This window comes from Thalia democratica, chromosome 2 (genome assembly GCF_965202585.1).
Source record: "Thalia democratica chromosome 2, ktThaDemo2.hap1.1, whole genome shotgun sequence".
Taxonomy (NCBI): domain Eukaryota; kingdom Metazoa; phylum Chordata; class Thaliacea; order Salpida; family Salpidae; genus Thalia; species Thalia democratica.
In genome coordinates this window covers 77,254,642-77,265,365 of record NC_139166.1, presented here as the reverse complement: position 1 = coordinate 77,265,365, position 10,724 = coordinate 77,254,642, and the positions used below count along the sequence as shown (strand labels likewise).

General features: G+C 28.0%; 1 protein-coding gene across 1 annotated transcript; it reads right to left on the bottom strand.

The window, feature by feature from the left end:
* Nucleotides 1-22: 22 nt before the first annotated feature.
* LOC145829648 (inhibitor of growth protein 3-like) lies at nt 23-6,989 on the bottom strand. Its single transcript, XM_082937500.1, has 9 exons — nt 6,789-6,989; nt 5,984-6,120; nt 5,657-5,746; nt 5,284-5,439; nt 3,952-4,139; nt 3,039-3,182; nt 2,344-2,476; nt 1,854-1,950; nt 23-1,334 (listed from the first exon to the last, which is right to left on the bottom strand). Exons 1-9 carry the CDS (start codon nt 6,930-6,932, stop codon nt 1,149-1,151), a joined length of 1,275 nt encoding a protein of 424 aa, XP_082793626.1. The 5' UTR covers nt 6,933-6,989; the 3' UTR covers nt 23-1,148.
* Between the last annotated feature and the right edge of the window lie 3,735 nt (nt 6,990-10,724).

Genomic DNA, 10,724 nt, shown 5'->3' with positions numbered 1-10,724 from the left:
GACTCGTAATTAGATTAAAAAAATAAAAACTTTAAACTTTTTATTTTAATCAAAACTAAAAAAGGGGAATTTAAAACATACTAAAACTAAATTTTGAATAAAATTTAAAAAGTAAAACATTAAACATGGAAAACTATAGCATATTAAGAATCAGAATAACTAAAAATTCAATATTGCGAGGGAAAATTTGTTTTAATTTAGATCTAGAAAGAAACTAGAACGATATTTTTTATGTATTATTAAATTTAAAACTATAATTTTCGAGATTGTACAATTATAAATACTTAAAGGACTATAATATACCTATTAAAAAATCATTAAAAAAATTTAAAGCAAAAATTGTCTATATTATAACCACAAAAACGTAATAAATTGTCTGTCTTACATAATCTCAACAACGTTCAAAACACCATTGACCAGATAAACTTAATATGTCTCTAAATGTTTACACATAAAAACTTTGAAGAACCAGATTTATTAACAGCTTCCAAAGAAAATTAAAACTAAAATCATGAAATAAGTATCTTCGACAAATCAAAAAGCCTCTTATAATTATCAACAAAAGTTAATCAGACCTATATAACTACTTTCCTAATAACTGTTAGAGCATTATCCGATGTCTCTACCGGCATGAAATTATTTCAATACCCAGATCTTGAATGCAAAGAGTACAGAAACTATTTGTTTCTACTATATAAGTGCCAACAGAAAGTTTAACTAAATTATATATGTTATGCAGAACAAAATATCCATAAAAAGATCCACAGAAAACATCAAAAATCTACAAAAAAATCATATTTCGAGTTAGCAGAATGTCCATAAGATATTTGAATTATTTCTCAAAACGGTTTTACAGAAATTCATTACAGAATCTATCTGTAGTATGCAGAGATCCACAAACCGTCTTTATATTGAACGATAAAATCACAATAGAAAATTTACGATAGAATCTATCTGAAGAAGAGTCTAAAAATCCAAAAAATCTGCAACGTTCCCACAGAAAATCCACAACAAAAATACCTATCTGTAATGCCTTCTTTTATGTGCAAGTATATTTGTAAAACCAAAAAAATTACAAGAGGCACCACATAAATACACTATCTGTCCGTAAAGAGTTTCCAAAGAAACCTGCCGCAAAAACAACAAATTTATCTGTAGTGCCTCCTCTTGTCCTTCTTGTCGTGGTCCTGCACCATCAAAACGTTGGAAGACTTGCTGCACTCATTGCAGTACCACTTCCCCTTGGGAGCTTCCGTTATTCCCACGCACTCGTAGTGGAACCACTCGATGGCGCACCCTTCGTACTCGCACGCTATCATGTTGCCGAACGATACCTGTGCGTGGATTGTAATTGTAAGCAAGGCACTAATAACATTATACATATACACATGAACACTTAGTTTTTGGGTCCACTCTTAGTATAAAAATAATGTTAAGTTGAAAAAGCTGTCTTAAAAAGTATAATAACAATGAAAAGATACTGTAAAGCTATTTTAAATCTGTTTTTAATAAAAGAATTTAGAATAATATTTTTTTCTTCCTTGAGATATATTTTTCGTGTCCAATCAAAAATAAGTTACTTTCGTGTAAAAATAGTTTTTTCAGGTCTTTTAGTCATTTTTATTCAAAACCCAAAGTTTTTCAAAGTTTCTCAAAATTCAGGCTTTTTCAGCCTAATTTTCAAGTTTCAGGTTTTTTCCAGATTTTTGATTACAAATCTACCGAATCATTTTCTGTTATTAATTAAAATATGGTCAGATCCGGCAGATCACCAGATATTATGCCATTATGCCTTATTTGCAGTAGAAAGAAAAAAAAAAAAATATATATATATATATATATATATATCTGACCTGATTGCAAACGCAGTAGGTCTTTTCGCCGGTCTCCTCCCTATTTTTAGTGTCCTCATCTCCGTCTGACGCCGACTGATCCCTCTTTCTGTGAGATCTGTAAAGTATGTGTTGAAAAATATTAATAATTTGAAAAAATTTATTTAACTGGAGTTTAAAAAAAATCTTATATATTTGGAAAACTGTATATAACATTACAAAATCAACCTGAAGTCTTAATTACTTAAAAAATTGATTCAATTAGGTTATTAGTTCTATTTTTTGTTGTACGAACAAAACATCGAATATTTGTTCAAAGTAACTGTTTCAAAACATGTTTACACATGCTTAAACTAACTTTCGTTTAAACCATGATTTCCAAAGTAAAGTTTTTCTCTCATACACGCGAGTATGTAACAAGTTAGACAACAAATTGAAAATACATTGTGTGTTGAATTATTAATCGAATAAAAATATAAAAGAAACTCTTATTAAAAACACTCATACAAACCTTCCAGAGGACGACTGGAGCCTTTCTTGTTCCCAAGCCGCGGCTCTCGATGTTTTTATCTTGGTCCTGGACGGTCTCACCGACATGTCCCCTGAAAGTATCGAGTCGTTGCCTGACGTGTCCAAGGAGTCTCCTGAAAAAAAAAAAAGATATTAGTTAATTTTATATAAGTCATTTGATTTGTGTACTTTATACATTAGCATGCTATGGGTGTATTGACCAAGCTTTATATGCTGTTACGTACAAACTTTCAAGTTTCAACTTACTTTTAGTTGACGTTATTCATTAAGTATTAATAAATAACAGTAAAATTAATCCAGCTGTATATTAAAGCTGTGAAACTATGTTTATGGTTGATTTTTATTTATCTCATTGTCAGACAATTGGTATTTTTCAGCATAAACAAACTATAGCTACAGCAAAGATTTGAAACTCATTCTATATATTTTAACTTGTATCCAATTCTCTGCCAGTTAGTATCAGGATGTTAGGTAAAACAAATTAAATATTACAAATTAGCATTCTTCAAACCTTAAAAATTGTGTGTACGTTAATAAAATACTTTTGCTGCTTTTTCCTAAACTAAATTTCAAACGGAAACGCAGGTATTATAAGGATACTAAGAAAAATGAACTAAACCAGTGGTTTTTATTATCATCAATATTAAGAAGTTAAATAATTAATATTCATCAAACCCTGCATGAGATCTTGTTGCGAGTCCTTCTTGGGCTGGTTGAACGGGAAATGGGTCTTCTGTCCCTGGTGGTGGGAGATTGGAAGGTCGAACACTGAAGAAGGGGAATTCCAATCCGACAACTTCACCTCGTCCTGCTTCAAGTCTGTGGGTGGAAAAATTAAAAAATAAAAATGTTTGCAGTTGTACAAGGGTAAATATCGGTTTTTACAATGGTAGCATGAATGGTACCTTACTCGCTTCAAATCTGTTAGAACTTTAATTGTGTTTTTTTGTTAAGACCGGTTGCAAACTATTACATGCCTGTAGAGTTTTTTAAGAAAAAACGTAGTTAACTTAAAGAAATAAAGCAATACTGGCTGTTTAGTTTATTCATTATAAAACTTTAAAATGCATTTTTTGGTTAAAGCAAAACATTGCTTAAATATATAGTTTTACTTAGTCTTGCTTTAAATCTTATAAAAGTTTGTTTGTTAAAAGTTTTACAGCTGTACAAGGATAAATATGTGGTTTTTAAAATGGCAGCTGCATTATTTTTAAGAACAAAAAAGGTAACCCCTTTAAAATACCTTAGATTTAATATACACATATAAAAACAAACTTTCAACAACTTGTATCTACTTTTTTAAAGCTTAGAACTTTTTTTAAACTTGTATTAAAAAAATTTAGAGTCATAATAAATACAGTAATGTCTATGCATACAAATATGCATTTTTAAAATTAATATTTTTTAAAACGCAACGAAATTAGAGAAGGGTCGTCAATAAAACAAGGAACAAACTTGATACTTTTCAAAATCATTGACTTGTTAAAATAAGACTTATAACAACTGATCTATGGTTTGTTCCATGAAACTTAATCGCACTAGATTTAATAGAGATTTTCATTAAATTAAACTATTGATGGAAACGCACCGAAGTCAGAGAAAGGTTCGGGGAAGTTGTTGCTGAGCAACGGGGCCGACGGGGTGAACTTGACCTGACACGGTTCGCTGGTGGCAGCCGTGGAGTGGTGGGGCAAGCTGGTGTTGAGGGTGATCTTTTGTATCGGCGACTCCGAATCGAATTCCACCTGGTTGAATATTGACAAGTCCACCGAGTTTCTGTTGAACATTGTTTGTTAGATTGTCTGAATAAAACTGCTGGTTAGTTTCTAGTAATTTAAATTTTACTTGGCTGAGTTTCTTTTAGAAGCGATTGAGATACTTATTTTTAAATAAATTTTTGATTGGCCACGCTAGTTTTTTTTTTAAACATTTAAATTAAAATATTTTATTTGAAATTACAACATTTTTGAAAACTGACAACCCAGTTTCCAAAAAGCAAAAGTGTAGTAGTTTATTATTTTTTTTTTACTGGGAATAAATGTTTGGTTAATTTAAATATTAAAACTTTGCTCATTTTCAACATTTTAGTTAAAATTCTGCTTAATTCACGTTTGAGGAGAACACTTGTTATTTAATGATTATTAAAATAGCTATTAAAAAAATGTCTGATTATGTTAAAATCGGTTATTACCCCCGTAAGACATTATATTAGTTGTTGTTTTTTTATTGTTTACCAGTTTGTTAAAACTAATAAATGCATTTGTCTTACTAATATTTATCTGAACCAACAAAATTATAAATTTAAGACTGTTAAAGACACATTTATAACAAACAAAAATTAAACAGGTGGTTAAACCTGCTTGATTTGAGTGGGTTGATATCATTTTTTTTATGCAGAAAAGCTAAAAAATTTATTAGTAAGTTGCTTTTTGTTTTACTTAAGTATTGGATAGTTATTAATTCCAATAAAAATGGCTTTAATTTTTACCAACTTCTTAGACTGCATGACCTCTTGTTTAATACAAACGGGCAATAAGCACAAACTAGTTTATCTATACAAGATTTATACAGAAGATTTTTGAAACCCCTGTTGTTATTAACTTGAATGTTTACACAAAATTTAGATTTCAGTCTTTTACCCACCTCTTAGGCATTATGGCCTCCTCTTTAATTTTAATGGGTAATGTGTGCTGAATTAAATAAAAAGTTTTATAACTTGTCTTTTGTTCATATTTTAGGCATTATGATCCCCTGTTTAGTTTTAAAGGGCAATATTAGTTGAATTATATAAAAATTAAGTATTACAAAAACTACTTTTTATTCACCTCTTGGGCAATATGACCTCTTGTTTAACTTTAACAGGTGTGCTGAATTAAACATTATTTGAAAAATAAATAAAATTACTATATATTTCATTCACCTCTTAGGCATTATGACCTCCTGTTTGATTTTAACGGGCAATGTGTGCTGAATGCTCCTGGGATTTTCACTGAACCTCCTCCTGTCTCCAGCTCCACCCAGCGGAGGTTTTATTTTCAGCGATGTGCCGTGCAAATTGCTGCTACTGTTCTCAAACCTGTGGAAACATTAACAAAATAAACATAAATCTAGAGTGAAAATTAATATTTTAATTTAAATTTAATGGTGTTATTTATATTCAGAGCTTTTTTCAACTTTAATTATCATGTGATATTTTAGTGAAAAACTGTTCTTTGAACACAAGGGAAGTACAGGCGTTTATACAGATGATAATTTTTTAAAACTAATGTATTACATTAGCATTTATATTAAACCTGCTCTCAATAATTCTTGTTATTCCAGGGTTGTCAGCTTCCAATTCGCCTTTGAACTTGTGTTGCTCCAAATCCAATTTTCTTATGTACCTTATATGAAGTTTAATTTGTTTACATTAATTGTTTTCGATGTTGCATCTTTAATACAAACATTTTATAATACTTATCAACAAAATTTCCAAGCATTAGTCATCAAAACTTGCAAACCACTAAGTAGAATATAGGATTGATTTAAAAATTTAAGGGTAACATTAAGGATATGTTTACTAATAATAGTTCAGAGAACTGGGACCCTGTTAATAGTATTACAAAAAAAGCAACAATCACCTGTCAAGCAGTGAGCCCATGTTGTCTGCTAATTCCTTCTTTTTCCTATGCATGTCGGTAATCTTTATCAAATCCTTTCTCACTTGATCCAAGATCTTCTGATCGCTCACTTGGTTACTCTTGTTGGTATGAAGTGACTGTTGTATTTTTATCACACTATTAGATTGTATTATTTTACCAAAAAAGCCAAAAACTAAGTGTGAGATTGGATCAAGCAAGGCTGTTGAAAATTATGGCTGTATTATATATGCTCTCTTAAACAAAATATGAAGGAGCTGTGTCATAAGTAAAATTTGGTTCAACTTTCTCTCTCAACAAATAGCACAAAAATTAAATCATTGCTAAGAACTGAATACATAAGAACATGATGAAATTCTTAATATATAAAATTTATTTACCTACTAACTTAAAAGCTATTTTGATTAATTAATAAGTAAAAACTAAAGGGGCACGTATAACTACACATGATGCAACAGACACTCTATTTGCCACAAATGTGTTTATTGTTGCAAAAGGTAGACTTTGAGAATGTTAATAAATAATCATAAAAAACAGTGTTAACCTTGAAAAATAATTATAAATCTAAACTTATTATGAATTAAGCAAATAAACTAAAACAGGTTTATAAACAGTTTTTAAAATATTTACAATAACAAAAAATTTGAAAAATATTTACTACTTAAAAAATAAAAAACCTTGAACTAAGTATAAAATCTACACTAGTTAAGAGTTAAAAATAAAATAATTCAGCTTAACAAACGACTTATACAATTAAAATAAATCAAATCAATTTCAAAACAACAACCTTGAACGCCTTCTCCCTCCGCTCCAAGCAGTACATCTTCATCTTCTCTGCCTTCTCATCCAGCACCCTGATCTCGTTCAGTTTGCTGCGAATTTCAGATGGGAGGCCCTCGGCAGTCTCCAGAAAGTCTTCCAGGTACATCATGGTGACAGGTTTTGGTTGTCAGGTTTTTTTAAAATAATTTAGTTGTCCTTTTTTAGACTTATTGAAATATAATCTGCAAAGAAATTCCACATTTAACAATATAGTATTTTATTACTATTTTAAAATTTTTATACTTTTTTTTGAATAAAATTACCTTATTGCCTATACTTTAAAATTTCAAATAAAAGCAAAATATTTTTTTTTTAATTTTGGACACCCCATGACTTTGAACTATCATTTCTAATTATGGAACTTTTTTGACATGAAAAAAATAATAGAATACTTTTAAGTATCAAATCAATAAAGTGAAACTTGTTATTGTTTTTATTTACAGTGTGTAATTTTTCTGACATTTTGGGCCTATAACTGATAATATTGTTGTTGAGCATAGATGTAAAAAAATTTGAAAATAACATACCAACTCCTAAATAATCAAACACAGTACTATTAAAAAGTGCATATAAATCGTACGCTTTTTCTTTTGCACATATAAAATAATTGACAGTATATGAGTAGCTTCTTTTCCGTAAATTATTTTATTTTATAATAAAATTAATTTTACAAAAGCCTTGTTAGACTATCAAATTGTTAAAATTAGGGGTATACTCCAAAGTCTGTCTCCAAAGTAAAAATGACTGGCCAGCCAATGTTTAAAAAAAAAAATGGAGCCTGGCTCTTCAAAGGTAAATTTGTGCAAGCATGAAAGTTTAACTAAAACAAATTTTAAAATTTACACCAGATATACTGGGATGTGAATTGAGGAGAAAAAAACGCCTTAGGTAAAATATAACAGATATTTGAAACTAGTATTACATGCAGGGAAATAAAAAGAAATCAGAATGAGTTAATATAACTGTGCCATTAAACTGGCTTGTTGAAGACATTAAATAATTAAGGGTATAGGGGGGTGAATCACTTTTTCACAATTTAATCTTATTTTATAGAGTTTAAACTAAGCTACAAAATGTTTTTTACTGATTTTAAAAATTCAAAACAATTTTTGAGATATAGCAGATCAAAATGGGAGGAAACAATAGATTCTTTATGGGAGGCGCAAACTAAAATGGCAAATAATTAAGTCTTTCCTATAATCTGCTTTTCTTTTTTTAATTTAAATTATTTTAGGTATATGTGTACAAAGTCATTGAGTTCACTAAGTACTTTATAAGAAGACTAAATTTGGTAAAAAGAAAAGGGCTTTTTAAGTAAAAAATAGCTTATCTTACAGTTTTTGAGCAATTGTTACAAAACTTTCTTATTCTGTTATTCAAAACATAATAAACAATTGTATTGAAGGATTTTTTTTTCAGTAACTTTTTTTTTTTTTTGAAAAATAATAAACTAATCTTTGGTAATAACTTTTTCTTTAAATGTTTACCTAAAAAACTGAGGTTAAGGGCATAGGGGGGTAAACACCCTTTTTTGGTTTTTGATCTTATTTTATATAATTTTTACTAAGCTACAAGATGTTTTTTACAGATTTAAAAAATCCAAAATAATTTTTGAAATATAGCCAATTAAAGTCGGAGGCAACAATAGGATCCTTATGGGAGGCAAAAACTAAAACGGCAAATAACTAGAAATCACTAAAAATCTATCTTCTCCTAATTTTTTTGAGATAACTATCTCAAACTTTTAGGAAATGTTCCTTGATATATTTAGAAAATTCTGTCGGAACAGAATTTGAAAAAATTAAAAAATAAAAATTTTACAACAAAAAAATATAAAAAAACTGTTTTTTTTTGTTTATTTTTTATATAAAATTTCTATTTTTTAATTTTTTTAGAATTCTTTTTGACAGAATTTTATAAATATATCAAGGAACATTTCCTGAAAATTTAAGGTAATTATCTCAAAAACATAGGAGAAGATAGATTTTTAGTAAAATAGTCTATTTTTGCCGTTTTAGTTTGCGCCTTCCATAAGGAACCTATTGTTGCCTCCAACTTTGACCGGCTATATCTTAAAAATTATTTTGAATTTCAAAATCTGTAGATCTGAAATAAGATCAAAAACCAAAAAAGGGTGTTTACCCCCCCCCCCCTATGCCCTTAATTATATATATTTTTAGAGCTTTATTTTTTAATTTCATAGTAGTTGTTGAGAAATACAGTGTGCTAGTTTAGCTGTGCTAAATATCAAATAAAGTTCTAAATAACAAAAAAATATCAATTATTCTAACAGATATTTTGTACTCTATCTAAGTTAAAAACAAAAATTGTTTAGAACCCGTTTTTTTAATTCTATAAGTATCACATTCAATTTTTTTTTTTTTGGTTAAATTTTCATACTCTAGACTATTTCAAAAATATTCATCTTGGATATGGTATAGAATTATCCAATATATATCATAGAAAAATAAAAACTACCTAAAAAGAAACCACACTTAAAAATGTAAATTACTTTTAAACAGCTGTATTTTAAAAGATACCTTTCTTTAATGAATAAATATAAATGGGTTTATGATTGTGCATTTAACAACATGTCTGAAAAATTGCCTATACTTTGAAAAAGCATTCACACACATTACACAGATGTATTTTTAAATTAAAGTTTAGATGGCTGTGTTTTCTTTTTTTGTGAGTAATGGTTGTTACTTTGAAAAAGAAAGTATAGGTTTTAAAAGTTAAAGTTCAGATGCTTGGAAGATTTTTCTTAAATAAATGATAAGTACACTATATAAGTAATCACGGTTTTTGAACATATATATTTTTTTTTTAATGGGGACTCATTAACTAATATGTTAATTATTATCATAAGTAATTGTTTTTTTAAACATTTAGTATTAAATACTTAAGTATGATTTCATTTTAGGTATCTATTAATTTTTTTAAATGTTTTTAACAACTATTAGTTTTACAATAAGTCATTATATTTAAGTGATTTACATTAAAAACATTAAAAAATAATATTACTTTTTTATACTTAAAACCACAAGTAAGATTATGTTAATTATGCCTTCAGTTTATTTTTATATAATTTATTGAAAAAATATCTTATTTATAGTTTTTTTACTACTTACCCCTGTCTCATTTATTATTGATCTGTTTATTACATACTTGTGGTTGCTCTTGTAGAAAGAGCAACAAGAAAAATTTGAAAGTACATCAGGGTTTCGATATGTTTTATTTTTATTACTTCCAGGTTTTCCGAATTTCTTCCAGGTTTAAAATATAAATTTTTTGGTTTATTTTTAGTATTTAATTAAACTTAGGGTAAAAAATTGTCTTAAGGAGTATAAAAACATTGAAAATATACTGTAAAGCTACTTTAAGTGTTTTTATAATGAAAAAATTTTATGATAAAATAAATATTTTATCTTTATGATAGATTTTAGTGTGTAAAAGAAATTCTGTTTATTTACTTGTAAAAGAATTAAAATTCTAGGCTTTTTCAGAACTTTTAGTTTTTTTTTGTACAAATTCAGGTTTTTTTTTAATTTCTCAAATACTAGGTTTTTTTTGCCTATATTTTCAAATTCCAATTGTTTCCAGGATTCCAGGTATTTTGACAACCCTGGTACATGTTTGTAAAAACAGAATTTTAAGGGAAGAAACAGTTTGGTGCCTATATCATAGACTATCGTTTTTATGGTTAATATTGGCATAAATGAGTGCAAGCCATTTTTTTATTTTAGAGTTGGAGAGGCTTGATGACCAAAAGCACTTTTATCCACATTAATCAATTTATGATAACTTTACCTTTTTTTTGTAAAATTTTTACTACACTAATTATAAGAATAAACCGATTCATAACTAAACAGTGTAAATTTAAAAACCTGTCTGCAAAGTT